General features: G+C 42.3%; 1 protein-coding gene across 5 annotated transcripts in view; it reads left to right on the top strand.

Annotated features, from left to right (window-relative positions):
* EPB41L5 (erythrocyte membrane protein band 4.1 like 5) overlaps window positions 1–16,138 on the top strand; it is a 156,925-nt gene that overhangs the window by 117,538 nt on the left and 23,249 nt on the right. For 3 of the 5 annotated variants that reach the window (XM_043894711.1, XM_043894712.1, XM_043894713.1), the window contains exons 19-20: window positions 8,375–8,503; window positions 11,378–11,442. In XM_043894711.1, the coding sequence (XP_043750646.1) occupies window positions 8,375–8,503; window positions 11,378–11,442 (194 nt within the window). The remainder of the gene's footprint in view (window positions 1–8,374; window positions 8,504–11,377; window positions 11,443–16,138) is intronic. The other 2 variants (XM_043894715.1, XM_043894716.1) reach the window with 1 other exon arrangement.

Raw genomic sequence — 16,138 nt, forward strand, 5'->3', positions numbered from 1 at the left:
AGTTGCTTGCTAAGTCACTTTAGTTGTGTCCAACTGTTTGCGACCCTATGGACTGTAGCCCACCAGGCTTCTCTGGCATGGCATTCTCCAGACGAGAATACTGGAGTGGGTTGCCTTGCCCTCCCTCAGGGGATCTTATTGACCCAGGGATCGAACTCACGTCTCTTGTGTCCCCTGCATTGGCAGGCAGTTTCTTTACCACTAGTGCCACCTGGGAACCCTGAAACAATAGTTACTAATATTATTGGTGCAGGTGTTTTAAAAAATAATTTTTAAGTCTGGAAATCAGGCTATTTAACTACTGGTATCTTAGAATTTATTAGTTTATATAGTAGGCCAGCCCTAAAAGTTCACATTCCCTTTGTCATGATCTCAGGGACTCTTCTGGATTTATGTAAATACTTTCAGCAGTTTAAGGGGAAGAAACAGTTTATAAAGTGGCTAAAACCTTTGTGTATATTTAGTAAAAATTCAAGGTAAATTGTATTTATTCTTCTAAAGCAAGATTCTTGCAGATCACGGATCTACCCACAAATAATTATAAGAGGTGTCTTAAACCCTATGAAATTGAACACATATTCTTTTTTATTTTTTGTTTTTTTTATTTTGGCTGCACTGGGTCTTAGTTGCAGTGAGTGAGGGGCTTCTTTCTGGTTTCAGAGCATGAGCTCTAAAGTGCTTCTGTTCAGTAGTTGCGATGTATGGGCTTAGTTGCTCTGTGGCATGTGGAATCTGGTTCCCTGACCAGGGATCGAACCCACATCTTCTGTATTGGACAAGGTGGATTCTTAATCACTGGACCACCAAGGAAGCTCCTATTCTTGCTTTAATTCAGTTACATATTTTTCAGGAAAGTGGGTCCAAATTTTATTAAATTCTCAGAAAGAGTAAACCATACCAATCTTAAAATAACTCTTTGCATCTTCCCAAAGTTAGAGCTAAAAAGAACTTCACTTTACTTAAAAGGCTTATATAATTTTTTAAAATTAAATAATTTCAATTTTTCTGAGGCATTTAAAGAAGGAGCTCTCAGAAATAAGATCTCTCTGTGCTTATAAAAAATAAGTACCATTTTTCTTTTGAGTTTTACTACTTACACCAATACTTTGCATTATGTGTTTGAATGTATAAATGGCCTACCTATGTTTTCTAGCCAAGATTGTTTCAAGAGTGGTTTTGAGTCTGGATCTAATGGCATTCTGGTTCAGAACTTGAAACCAAGTCCCCCTAAAACTGACTTCCCCTGCTGAGTTTGTGATTAATCTGTCTAAAAATTGATGCCCTTCCTAATCTTACCCCTTTTCCCCTCAGAATTGAGGAGCATCAAAGAAAAGGGAGAATTGGACCCCAAACAGGACCCTGTGGGGCCATCCCAGGTACAAAAAGCCTCTCCACATCCCTGTTTCCTGTTTGTAGGAAAAAGACGGTAATCTCCTGGACCTTCCCCAAGTTCCAAAGAGCAGAGTCTAGCAGTTAATGTTTAGGACAAGAGCATCACAGGACTCCTCGTTCGTTCTGAAGGGATATGGATAACTGTCTGTGCCTGTCTTTGAGTTGTTCTGCAAAAACTAAGACCCGCCCCCGCCCCCCCCCAAGTGGGCAATGACGACCACATGATGACCACAGGCAAGGGGTCCCCAGACTGGTTGGAGCCAGAAGGTTGAGGTTCTGAAGATATCACCCTATTCCCTCATCACCAACCAGTCAGAGGCCTTCCCCAGTGGCTGAGGCGGTAAAGAATCCACCTGCAATGTGGGACACCTGGGTTCAATCCTGGGTTGGGAAAAGCCCCTGGAGGAGAGCATGGCAACCCACGCCAGTATCCCTGCCTGGAGAATCCCACAGACAGAGGAGACGGGTGGGCTGCCGTCTGCAGGGTCGCACACCGCTGGACATGACCGAGCAACGAAGCACAGCCAGTCAGAAGAAGGTCCGCAGGCTGGCCACACGTCCTGGACCCTGTGCCCTCACGCCGTCTTTAAAGGCCTTTGCCAGAAAGCATCAGGGGGTGCTGGTCCTTGTACGTGAGCTGCCTGTCCTCCTTCCTGGGTGCCCTGCAAATACACCCCTAGTTTTCTGCAAACTCCTGCCGTCAGTCTGGCTTTCTGCACTGCAGGCACACGAGCCCTGGCTCGTTAGCAAACTGAAGTGGACTTTGGATCCTCTTTAACCTGACATTAGCGCCTAACTAAGCTGATTCTGATAGTGAGGACGGCTCTGCAGGAGAGTTTGAGCATCCAGTCTTGTTAGAACAGGTCTAACTTGGGGTGTTTAGGAATCAGGGTGTCTTTTTAATTATTTTGGTTCTCTGTTTGCACATGTTGGCCATCCAGGGCAGACATATCAACAGCATAGTAACTGGATATTGTTGTATTTGCATCCTATAATAAAACTATATGAAAATATTTTATAGCTGTTACACTGAACTTGTATTTCAGTAATCTTTTTCTTTTATATACATGGAAGGTAACTGTATAAAATACAGATTTTATTTATGTTTATTTCTGGGGTTTTTTTTGGTCATGCTGTGCATTTCCAGGATCTTAGTTCCCCAGTCAGAGACTGAATCTGAGCCCTGACTGAAAGTGCTGAGTGCTAACCACTGGACTGCCAGGGAATTCCCCACAAAATGTAGATTTCAAAAAGCAAGAAATTATAAAACGTCCATTATCCCAGTCCTAAGAGATAACTACAGTTAACATTGTTCTATAGCTAATCAATTGTTATCTCTTTATTTCAATAACACATTACAGATAATAGTTAAATGGCATGCATAGGTCAATGTTGTGTTTACTCAGTCTCCTATTAGACATTTTGCTAATTTTCACTGTTACAATCAGTGCTGTGACAAACAGTCTTATAAATAAATATCCTGCATTATCTTTGATTATTTTCCTAGGAAGGAGAAGTGTTAGGTTTGGGAATTCCCTGGTGGTCCAGTGGTTAGTTCTCAGCTCTTTCACTGCTGAGGGCTCATGTTCAATCCCTGATCCGGGAGCTAAGATCCTGCAAAAACCACTTGGCATGGCAGAAGTGTTAAGTCAAATTTCAGAAATAATTTTAAAGCCTTTGGTACATTTGCAAAATTGCCTTCCAGAAAGATGGTAACAATCACAAGTACTTTTGTGATGTGTGTGTTGAATTCTTGATTTTTAATGTAGGCAGGAAGAGAAATATCTGCCTAGGTCTGTGGCAGGTTGCTTTGAGATGCTATGACATGGAAATATAAATGTTGAGCATATAATACAAAATCTGCAATGTAATTCTCTCTGAAAAGAAAATGTCAATGCATTTGAACTAGCCATTCGTGTTGTTCAATCGCTCAGTCATATCCAACTCTGTGACCCCATGGACTGCAGCATGCCAGGTTTTCCTGTCCTTCACCATCTCCCAGAGCTTGCTCAAACTCATGTCCATTGAGTTGGTGATGTCATCCATCCATCTCGTCTTTTGTCCTCAGCGGGCTTCCCTGGTGGCTCAGATAGTAAAGAATCTGCCTAGAATGTGGGAGACCTGGGTTTGATATCTGGGATGGGAAGATCCCTTGGAGGAGGAAGGGAGGAATCCTCTTGGACAGAGGATCCTGGCAGTCTACAGTCCGCAGGGTCACAAAGAGTCAGACGCGACTGTGTGACTCAACCAGCTATGCTATCTATTTTTCCTGCCTTCATCAGTCAGTTCAGTTACTCAGTCATGTCCAGCTGTTTGTGACCCCATGGACTGCAGCATGCCAATCTTCCCTGTCCATCACCAAGTCCCAGAGCTTGCTCAAACTCCTGTGCATTGCGTAGGTGATGCCATCCAACCGTCTCATCCTCTGTCGTCCCCTTCTCCTCCTGCCTTCAGTCTTTCTCAGCATCAGGGTCTTTTCCAATGAGTCAGTTCTTCTCATCAGGTGATCAGCAGCTTCAGCATCAGTCCTTCCAGTGAATATTCAGGACTGACTTCCTTTAGGATTGATCGGTTGGATCTCCTTCCAGTCCAAGGGACTCTCAAGACTCTTCTCCAACATCACAGTTCAGAAGCATCAATTCTTCAGCGCTCAACTTTCTTTATGGTCCAACTCTCATATCCATACATGACTAATGGAAAAACCATAGCTTTGAGTATGCGGAACTTTGTCGGTAAAGTAATGTCTCTTTTTTAATATGCTATCTTTGTTGGTCATAGCTTTTCTTCCAGGGAACAAGCATCTTTTAGGTTCATGACTGCAGTCACCATCTGCAATGATTTTGGAGCATAAGAAAATAAAGTCTCTCACTGTTTCCATTGTTTCACCATCTATTTGCTGTGAAGTGATGGGACTTAATGCCATGATCTTAGTTTTCTGAATGATGAGTTTTAAGCCAGCTTTTTCACTCTCCTCTTTCACTTGCATCAAGAGGCCCTTTATTTCCTCTTCACTTTCTGCCATAAGGGTAGTATCATCTGCATATCTGAGGTTATTGATATTTCTCCCAGCAATCTTGATTCCAGCTTGTGAGTCACACAGTCCAGCATTTCGCAGGATGTTCTCTGCATATAAGTTAAATAAGGAGGGTGACAATACACAGCCTTCTTGTACTTGTTTCCCAATTTGGATCCAGTCCTTATTTCATGTCTGGTTCTAACTGTTGCTTCTTGACCTGCATACAAATTTCTCAGGAGGCAGGTTAAGTGGTCTTTTATTCCCATCTCTTTAAGCATTTTCCACTGTTTTTTTTTGTGATCTACACAGTCAAAGGCTTTAGTATAGTCAGTGAAGCAGAATGTTTCATGTTCCAGATTTTTTTCTGGAATTCTCTTGCTATTTCTATGATCCAATGGATGTTGGCAATTTGATCTCTGGTTCCTCTTCCTTTTCTAAATCCAGCTTGAAATCTCAAAGTTCTTGGTTCACGTACTGTTGAAGCTTAACTCGGAAAATTTTGAGCATTACTTTGCTAGCTTGTGAGATGAGTACAATTGTGCAATGGTTTGAACATTGTTTGACATTACCTTTTCTTGGGATTGGAATGAAACCTGACCTTTTCCAGTCCTGTGACCACTGCTGAGTTTTTCAAAATTTCTGGCATGTTGAGTGCAGCACTTTCACAGCATCATCTTTTAGGATTTGAAATAGATCAGCTGGAATTCCATCACCTCCACTAGCTTTGTTTTTATTGATGCTTCCTAAGGCCCACTTGACTTTGCACTCCAGGATGTCTGACTCTAGGTGAGTGATCACATCATTGTGGTTATCTGGGTCATTAAGATCTTTTTTGTATAGTTCTGTGTATTCTTGTCACCTCTTCTTAATATCTTCTGCTTCTGTTATGTCCATGGTGTTTCTGTCCTTTATTGAGCCCATCTTTGCATGAAATGTTCCCTTGGTAGCTCTAATATTCTTGAAGACATCTCTCGTCTTTCCCATTGTACTGTTTTCCTGTATTTCTTTCCATTGATCACTGAGGAAGGCTTTCTTATCTTTCCTTGCTATTCTTTGGAATTCTACATTCAGATAGATATATCTTTCCTTTTCTCCTTTGCGTTTTGCTTCTCTTCTTTTCTCAGCTATTTTTAGGTCTCCTCAGACAACTATTTTGCCTTTTTGCGTTTCTTCTTCTTGGGGATGGTTTTGATCACTGCCTCCTGTACAATGTTATGAATCTCCGTCCATAATTCTTCAGGCACTCTGTCAGATCCAATCCCTTGAATCTATTTGTAACTTCCACTGTATCATCATAAGGGATTTGATTTAGGTTTAGTGGTTTTCCGTACTTTCTTCAATTTACGTCTGAATTTTGCAATAAGGAGTTCATGATCTGTGCCACAGTCAGCTCCCGGTCTTATTTTTTGCTGACTGTATAGAGCTTCTCCATCTATGGCTGCAAAAAATATAATCAGTCTGCTTTCAGTGTTGACTATCTGGTGACATCCATTTGTAGAGTCGTCTTTTGTGATGTTGGAAGAGGGCATTTGCTATGACCAGTGTGTTCTCTTGACAAAACTCTGTTAGCCATTGCCTCGCTTCATTTTGTACTCCACTGCCAAACTTGCCTGTTACTCCAGGAATCTCTTGACTTCCAACTTTTGCATTTCATTCCCCTATGATGAAAAGGACATCTTTTTTTTGGTGTTAGTTCTATAAGGTCTTCTAGGACTACTAGAACCTATCAACTTCAGCTTCTTTGGCATTAGTGGTTGGGGCATAGACTTGGATTACTGTGATGCTGAATGGTTTGCTTTGGAAACGAATAGAGATCATTCTGTCATTTTTGAAATTGCACCCAAGTACTGCATTTCAGACTCGTGTTGACTATAAGGGCTACTTCATTTCTTCTAAGGTATTCTTGCCCACAGTAGTAGATATAATGGTCATCTGAATTAAATTCACCCATTCCAGTCCATTTTAGTTCATTGATTCCTAAAATGTCAATGTTCACTCTTGCCATCTCCTGTTTGACCACTTCCAATTAACTTTAATGTGTGAACCTAACATTCCAGGCCCCTTATTGAGCTATAATTGACAAAATTTAAACACATTTAAAATGTGCAATTTGATAAATTGATAGACGTATACATTGTGAAATGATTCCTACAGTCAGATTGATAGTTAACACAATCTCACTTTACTTTAGTTAGTTTCCTTTTTGTTTGTTTTTTGGTGAGAATGCTTGAGATCTACTCTCAGCACATTTCAAGTATAAAAAACAGTGTAATTAACTTTAGTCACCATCCTGTACATTGGGTCCTCAGGATCTGATAACTTTTACCAACCTCCCCCTATTTCTCCACCCCTAGTCTCTGGCAACCATTCTACTCTCTGAGTTGGATTTTTTTTAAGAATCCACATTTAAGTAATACCATGAAGTATTTGTTATTCTCTATCTGACTTAGTTCACTTAGCATAATTCCTTCCAGTTTCGTCTGTGTTGTTGGAAATGGCAGGATTTCCTTCTTTCTAAAGGTGGAACAATATTTCATTGTGTGTGTATATTTATGTGTGTGTGTGTGTGCATTTTACATCTTCTGTATCCTTTCATCTTGATGGACATTTAGGTTATTTCCATGTCTTGGCTGCTGTGCATAATGCCGCAGTGAATGTGGGGGGTGCAGATGCCTATTTGGGATTGTGTTTATGTCCTTTGAATGTGTACCCAGAAGTGGCATTGCTGGCTCATATGATGTGAACTAGTCATGACTGAAAAATGATATAGGGTCTTCTTTCAATTACTAGGAACCATTCTGTAGACTTGGAAGATAGAGTCTAATACAAACTAGTGATTCTCAAACTTTTATATATATCAGAGTCACATGGGAAAGCTTGTTAAACATTCAGATTATGGGATCCCACCCAGAGGCAGGTATGTGGAGACCACACTAAGAAAAACCAGATTAGAATAAGCACATAGTTAAATTTTTTCAAATCTGAACGAACGGTGCAATATGTAATCCTGTATGTTGGCAGATGGCCTGTTTTACAGAACAAAAGCTATATCTGAGGCTAAGAAAATGTTTAGAGTGAGTTTGTTATTTAGACCAGCATTAAATGGTAACCATATTAAGGACAGGGCTTCTCAGGTGTCACTAGTGGTGAAGAACCTCCCTGCCAGTGCAGGAGATGCGGGAGACACAGGTTCAATCCCTGGGTTGGGAAGATCCCCTTCAGAAGGAAATGGCAACCCACCCCAGTATTCTCACCTGGGAAATGCCATGGACAGAGGAGCCTGGCGGGCTCTGGTCCACAGGATCGCAAGGAGTTGGACATGACCGAAGCGACTTAGCGCAGCACACAGTAAGGATGATGGTGATGGTGATTGTTATTATTGATTGTCATTTATTCTAAATTAGGTAAAATATCAGCTGTAGTGTAGACAATTAAAATTATTAATTTTTCTCCCATTTCTTAATAGTTAATGTATATTGTTTTAATTATGATCTTCATTCAATGGACTTGTGCTTTATTTTATCATTTTAGTAAGTTTTTACCTGAGAGTGGCCTCTTTGTGGCCAAATAACTTAAGTCTCAAGCACAGTCATCTACCCAGTAACAGCTCTAGGGATCAGCTAGTTTAGGGCCCGACCTAAAATCCGTTGAAATTAATTATAGCAGATGGCACACATTCTTCATGTGTGGTTTCATTCAGGCATTTTTCCAGGGTGGTATCGTTAGTTATTCAGTTTGCTTAAAGACAGGAAATTGGGCTCGATGATTTTCAGGGGTCCCTACCTTATTTGTGATTACTGATCTTAGTTCAAAACCTCAAGTGAGAGCTGACTCCTCCTGGAATAAGATGGCTGCCTGAAACACATGGCTCCCTGGTTGTCTGAATAGGAACTTCCATCTGCCCTTTTCTGTTTCCATTTGGTGGAATCCTCTCGGAGCTGCTCACAGTGTGCTTTTAATGTCCAGGAGGAGGTGGTAAAGCTAACTGAGAAGTGTCTGAATAATGCCATCGACAGCCCAGCGCTGAGTACCAGGAGAGTTCCTCCTGACTTGAAGAGTAATATTTTGAAGGCTCAAGTAGAAGCAGTGCAGAAGGTAAGCTGCCTTCACTAGGGTCCCACTGAGGTGGAAGGAGACCCTATGGAACAAGAACACACTCATATGGTGGACATGAGTGAGCAGGCTGGTGATGAGACAGAGGGTAAAACCAGGAAGCACGCTCAAGGTGGCAAATGCCTTTCCAGCTCTAAATTCTAGCCAGAGTAGATTAGGATGGGGCAGTCATGAAGTAAAAAGAATAAAGTTTTTTAAAAGTCAAATTCCTGTAGAAGTGAGTCCCTAATCTTTTGTCACTTTTATAGCTGGAAACCCTAGAGTGATTTTGGGTCTTTAATTCACTTTTCCTCCCATCCATCTATCCCAGTTCAGCAAAATTATTAGCTGAATAGCTGATTCAGTAAAGTTATCAGTCATGTTATTAGCAACTGAGTGATGATTGCAAGACGAAGCGTTGGTTGTGACATCTTGTGAAGGACGCAGTGTGACCAGCCCCCAGGAAGTTAATGGCATTCGTGCTCTCAAAATCGGCTTTTCCTTGGCCCTCCCACCTGTCAGATTTACCCTCTGTGCTGAAATAGGGCAGAAGCCTGTCTTACTGCATCCTGTTGTCAACGAGGATTTCCCAGTGCCTTGTTGTGAGAAGAGGCTCTTCACCCATCCTGGCCCAGGCTCAGGCCTTGACGAGAACTGGAAGAACCTGAGGAATGTTGTTCGTGTGCTTTCTGTACCTTCTCACCCAGATGAAAACGTAAAACATAATGTTTACATATAAAAATAATTATGAAATATGTCAGTACAGGCTCTGGAATTAGACAGCTGGAGTTTGAATCCTGTTTCTTAATACCACCTACTAGCTTTGTGACTTGGCAACTTAGTTTATTTCTCTGAGCCTCAGTTAAATTATGTTTAAATGGGGGTAATGGTAATACCTACCCTCAGGTGGATTGTAAGGATGAAATAAAATAATAAATATGAAGGCCATGGGGTGACTCCTGGCAGGCACTTAGTGAGTGTTTAGCAAATGTTGATCCCGATGCTGACACTGCCTCTTGTAGCAGCAGAGGTGGTGGCAGCTGTCACCACCTGACATTTCAGTTGTATTTCTGAATCTATCTTGACTCAAACAAGAGAGAGAAATAGCTTCAATAGCTCTAAATGAAAGAGGTTTTGTTTTGTAGTTTAAAATCATCCTACAAGGAAAAACTCAGGACCAGATGTCTTCACTGTTAAGATTACTGAACATTTAAGGAAGAAATAATAACAGTTCTGCATAAGCTCTTGCAGGAAATAGAAGAGCAGGGAGCATGTCCCAGCTCACTTCCAAGGCTGGTTTTACCCCGATACCAAAGCCAGAGAGTGATTGTACAGAAAAAGCTGCTACAGACTGAAAGTCCTAAACAAAATAGAAGCAGGTTGTACTCAACAGTTTATAAACAGGGCAGTAACCGTGGCCAAGAGTTTATCTTGGGGGAAAAGGTGGTTTATCATCCAAAAACCAGTATAGTTCAGCATATTAAAAATTAAGGAAAATGTCTCCACTTACATGGAAAGAGCATTGCACAGGCTTTAAGACCCGACCATGATGAGTGTTCACAGCAAAACAGGGGTAGAGTGGGGCCTCAGCCTGATAAGGGCTGTCTATGCAGACAGTCTACAGCTAGCCCCATACCTCATAGCTAGAGTTAACTCACCATCCCCGCGTGGGCAGTCATGCACTGCCTGCAATGCACACGGCTGGTAAGAACATAAAATATTGCAGGTAATTTAGAAAGGAGTTTGGTAACATATTAAACATACACTTCTCATGTGACCCAGCAGTCCCACTCCTAGGTATTTATCCAAGAGAACTGAAAACATAGGTTCATACAGATATTGGTACATGAATGCTTCTGGCAGCTTTGTTTTTAATAGGTAAAAACTAGAAGTGACCCAAATGTCCATCAGCAAGGAAACAGATAAACAAATCAGGCTATATCTGTAAAGTGTAAAGCTACTGAGCATATAAAAAGGAATATGTTGATGCATGCAACACCATGGGTGAACCTCAAAAACATCATGCCTCTCTAAAGAGGGAAGCACAGAAGACAGGTGTTATAAATCCATTTATATGCAACTATAGTGCTGCAGCTACTGAAGCCCACGTACCTAGGAGCCTGTGCTCCACAAGGGAAGCCACCACGAGAAGTCCATGCGCTGCAACGAAGAGTAGCCCACGGTCACTGCAGCTGGAGAAAGCCTGCACGCAGCAACAGAAACCTGCAGGCCAAAAAAAAGTCCAGATCATGGCTGGCTACATGTGTGGGTTTTTGATGGGATTGCATTGGAAACCTCAAGGGAACATTTGGGGGCAGTGGACATGTTATGTATGTTGATTGTAGTGTTGATTAGGTACCCCTGTATATTTTTCAGAACTCATCATCATACATTTAAAACATGTGGCATTTTGCTGTATGTAAATGATATCTCAATAAAATTAAGGGAAAAACTGACTTCTTCAGAAAGATTTTTTAGAATTCTCTTCTGAAATATTCAGGGAAAAATAAAAAGCCAAATACACAGCTTAACATCTATTTCTTCTTGTGATAAATTTGAAAAATTCTGGCATTGAATCTTCTTGGATTCTGTGTATATTGACCAACATACGGTGGTGTCTTAAATCATGGAGAGCTGTCTAGTAAAGCGTATGGATTTGCATACCTTTGTATTGAAATGGGCACGTGGTGTGTGAGTTCAGGTGTGAATAGGACTGCACTGGGTGCAGTTAACTGATATTGCATGGATGAGCTGTGATTGCCTCTTTCTAGAACAGAAGGAAACTGGTGTTTCAATTTTTACTGCAAAGGAATATAAATTTCTTCTTTCTTTAGTATCATCGATAGAGATTTAATTTTTGTGATTTCCTTTTCTTAGGTTGCAAGAGAAGATCGCTTCTTAAGTCATAAAAATGCCCGTGTTCAGGATGCTTCCACAGACAGGTACAGTACTGGGGAGATGGGAGTAAACTGATGCTCTTTTCCTCTTACCTTTCTTTGGAGGTGCTTTTTTCCCCTCTTTTCAAGTCTGTGACCACATGGTGTCGGAATATCTATTTGAAAGAGTTTGACTCACTCTTCTGTCCACTAATGCATAGCTTCTTAAGCCCTACTTTTAGATCATTTGAAGCTACTCCTAATTAGTCTTTTTCAGTCCCGTCCTTCTTCAGCTGATTGAAACCTGTGAGGACAGTGTCAGTGTTGTAAGGGGCCTGCTGAGGAGCACGTGCGGCGTCTCTCCGGTGTGGCAGCAGTCTTGGTGCCACGCTGTCAGCACAGTGGGTTGTTTCTACAAACTTTGTTTCTACAGGCTCTCACGTGATGCACGCAGGTGTCTTCACGGTTCCCTCTGAGTTCTTTCTGCGTCTTTTCTCGTTGACTGTTACACCATTTATTTATCTTACTAGATTTCTGCCCCCTGCTCTATGCCGGTTTGTTTCGTTCATCTCTTTGTGTCCAGTGTTCTGTGCTTAGTTGGTGCTAAACGTTGTTGAGTGAATATTCTGATTAATGCTCTTCAGGTGCTGTCATCAACATAACACTTAAGTGCATGCTTTGTATAGAGGACTTTACAGTTAGTACTCAGCAAACGTACTCATTGGTGATCAGGGTACAACTGGAATTCCAGCTTAACCTTTTAATTAATTCTAATAAATTAAGTTTCCCACATCCTTTAAAAATTATTGCTTTATTTTGCTGCATCAGGTCCTAGTTGCAGCATGAAGGATCTTTGTCTTGTTAGGTGGGATCTTTCAGTGCAGCACATGGACTCACTAGTTGCGGTCTGTGGGCTTCAGTCGTTGCAGCACATGGGTTCCGTTGCCCTGTGGCATGTGAGGTCTTAGTTCCCTAACCGGCGATCAAACCTGAGTCTCCTTGCTTGCAAGGTGGACTCTTTACCACTGGACCACCAGGGAAGTCCCTTGCCCACAACATTTTTAATACTGTTATTATTGAAGCCTTTTAGAGTAACCTCATCATAAACTTTTTTTGTGAAGAGGGGAATAATGAAGATGTAACTACCCAGTTGTTTATCAGAAATTTCACTGAAGCTGGAAAGATGTTAGAATATCCAACTTCCACATTTATTTCTCTTCATGGCTGTTGGTGTTCTGATCATCTATTTTCCTTCCAGCATTTGAGATGGATCCTTTAAAGCAGAAATCCCCAACCTTTTTGGCTCCAGGGACCAATTCCATGGAAGACAGTTTTTTCATGGACCAGGGGTAGGGGGGATGGTTTCAGGATGATTCAAGCCCATTACATTTATTGTTCACTTTATTTCTGTTATTATTACATCAGTTCTGTCTCAGATCAGCAGGCATTAGATCCCAGAGGTTGGGGACCCCTGCTTTAAATAATACTCATGTTCGTATATACTTGTATATAAACTTGGGTCTGTTTCTGGGTCTTTTTTTCCAGTTACTCTGATTTTTCTTCCCCTTGCCATACTAGACTTTTAAAAAATTGCTGTACCCCCTTTCTAAAAGGGAATATTTCAGGCATAAGAAAGCTGTAGAGATTGCATAATACATATCTGTGCACCAGATGTCAAGCTTTGTCACATTTTCCTATTTTGCTCTAGTAGATTTAGATCATTTTTCTTTCATCCTTTTTATAAAGTTGTAGTTCCCGTGCATTTACACTTTATAGGTGTGTGACTTAGTGCTTGTTAGTACTTTGACAGAGTTGTGCAGCCCTTACCACTATTAATTCCATAATACTGGCATCACACCTAAAAGAAGCATTCTCCCCGTATGAGTCTCTCCATTTCCTCGTCCAGTACCTGGCAGCCATCCATCTGCTTTCTGCCTGTACTGGATTTTCCTACTTTGGGTGGTTCATATAACTGGAATTGTACAAATATGTGTCTGACTTTTTTCATTTAGCATAATGTTTTCAAGGTGTACCCATGTAGTATGTTTTGGTACTTCATAGCTGAATAATAGTCCATTGTGTAGATATGCCATATTTTGTTTATCCATGTGTCGATGGACATTTCCATTGTTTGTTGTTTAATCTCTAAGTCATGTCCAGCTCTTTTTGCAACCCCATGGACTCTACCTTGCCGGGCTCTGTGCATGGGATTTCCCAGGCAAGAATACTGGAGTGGGTTGCTGTTTCCTTCTCCAGGGGATCTTCCCGACCCAGGGATGGAACCTGCCTCTCCTGCACTGGCAGGTGAATTCTTTACCACTGAGCCACCTGGGAAGCCCTTGTTATTTCTACTTTGTGGCTATTTTGAATAAGGTCATTCTTGAACATTTACATACAAAAAATTTGTAGACTTGCTTTCAGTTCTCTTTAATGTGTGCCCAGGAGGGTTGTTGCTCAGTCATGTGGTAAGTATTTTTAGCGTACTGAGGACCTGTCTTCCAAGGCAGCTGTGGCATTTTCCAGTCCCGCCTACAATGTATGATCATTTCTGTTTCTCCATATCCTTGCCAATGTTGTTTATTCTCCATTTTAAAAATTATACCCATCCCAGTGAGTATGAACCACAAAACTCTATGTGGTTCTAATTTTCATTTACCTTAAGTGTACTGATGTTACTGTATGGCAGAAACCAACCCAACATCATAAAGCAATTATCCTCCAATTAAAAAAATAATAATGATATTGAACATCTTTTCTGCTTTGGAGAAATTTCTGTTCAGATCATTTGTTTTTGTAGTAACAGCTTTATTAAGATACAATTCAAATACTATGCAATGCAGTTAACCCATTTACAGTGTACAATTCAGTGGTTTTTGTTTTGATATATCTGAATTTAAAAAAATTATCCATGGTTTCTTCATATTCTTTTTTAAAAATTAATTTTTTTATTGAAGGATAATTGCTTTATAATATTGCTTTGGTTTCTGCCATACATGGACATAAATTGGCCATAGATATACACATGTCTCCTCCCTCTGGGCCCTCCCTCCCACCTTCCCCCACCCCTCTAGGTTCTTACAGAGCCCTGGTTTGAGTTCCCTGAGTCAGACAGGAAATTTCCACTGGCTGTCTGTTTTATGTGATGGTGTCTGTGGTTCCGTGGGGCTGTCTCCATCTGTCTCACCCTCCCCTTCCCCCCTGCCACCCGTGTCCATAGTCTGTTATCCACGTCTGCGTCTCCATTGCTGCCCTGCCAGTAGGTTCATCGGTCCCGTCTTTCTACATTCCGTGTATGTGCATTAATATACAGTATTTGTTTTTCTCTTTCTGACTTACTTCACTCTGTGTAATAGGCTCTAGGTTCATCCACCTTATTAGAATGGACTCAAATGTGTTCCTTTTTATGGCTGAGTACTATTCCATTGTATCTATGTACCAGAGCTTCTTTATCCACTCATCTGTTGATGGACATCTGAGTTGCTTCCGTGTCCTGGCTGTTGTAAATAGTGCTGCAGTGAACACTGGGGGTACACGTGTCTTCAATTCTGGTTTCCTCAGGTATATGCCTAGAAGTGGTATTTCTGGGTCATGTTGTAGTTTTATTCCTAGTTTTTTAAGGAATCTCCACACTGGTTTCTGTGGTGACAGCATTGTTTACATTCCCACCAACATTGGAAGATTGATGTATTTATTTACTTTTGGCTGTGCTGGGGGTCTCCATTGCTGCGCACGGGCTCTCTAGTTGCAGTGAGTGGGGTTACTCTGGTTGTGGTGCACAGACCTCTCACTGCAGCGGCTTTTTTTGCTGTAGAGCACGGGCTCAGGAGTCGCTGCACACGGGCTCAGTCATTGCACACGGGCTCAGTCATTGCACATGGGCTCAGTCATTGCACACGGGCTCAGTCATTGCACACGGGCTCAGGAGTCGCTGCACACGGGCTCAGTCATTGCACACGGGCTCAGTCATTGCACATGGGCTCAGTCATTGCACACGGGCTCAGTCATTGCACACGGGCTCAGGAGTCGCTGCACACGGGCTCAGTCATTGCACACGGGCTCAGTCATTGCACATGGGCTCAGTCATTGCACATGGGCTCAGTCATTGCACACGGGCTCAGGAGTCACTGCACACGGGCTCAGTCATTGCACACGGGCTCAGTCATTGCACATGGGCTCAGTCATTGCACACGGGCTCAGTCATTGCACACGGGCTCAGTCATTGCACACGGGCTCAGTCATTGCACACGGGCTCAGTCATTGCACATGGGCTCAGTCATTGCACACGGGCTCAGTCATTGCACACGGGCTCAGTCATTGCACACGGGCTCAGTCATTGCACACAGGCTCAGTCATTGCACACGGGCTTAGTCATTGCACACGGGCTCAGGAGTCGCTGCACACGGGCTCAGTCATTGCACACGGGCTCAGTCATTGCACACGGGCTCAGGAGTCATTGCACACGGGCTCAGTCATTGCACACGGGCTCAGTCATTGCACACGGGCTCAGTCATTGCACACGGGCTCAGTCATTGCACACGGGCTCAGTCATTGCACACGGGCTCAGTCATTGCACACGGGCTTAGTCATTGCACACGGGCTCAGGAGTCGCTGCACACGGGCTCAGTCATTGCACACGGGCTCAGTCATTGCACACGGGCTCAGGAGTCGTTGCACACGGGCTCAGTCATTGCACACGGGCTCAGGAGTCGCTGCACACGGGCTCAGTCATTGCACACGGGCTCAGGAGTCATTGCACACGGGC

Source organism: Cervus elaphus, chromosome 33, assembly GCF_910594005.1.
Source record: "Cervus elaphus chromosome 33, mCerEla1.1, whole genome shotgun sequence".
NCBI lineage: Eukaryota > Metazoa > Chordata > Mammalia > Artiodactyla > Cervidae > Cervus > Cervus elaphus.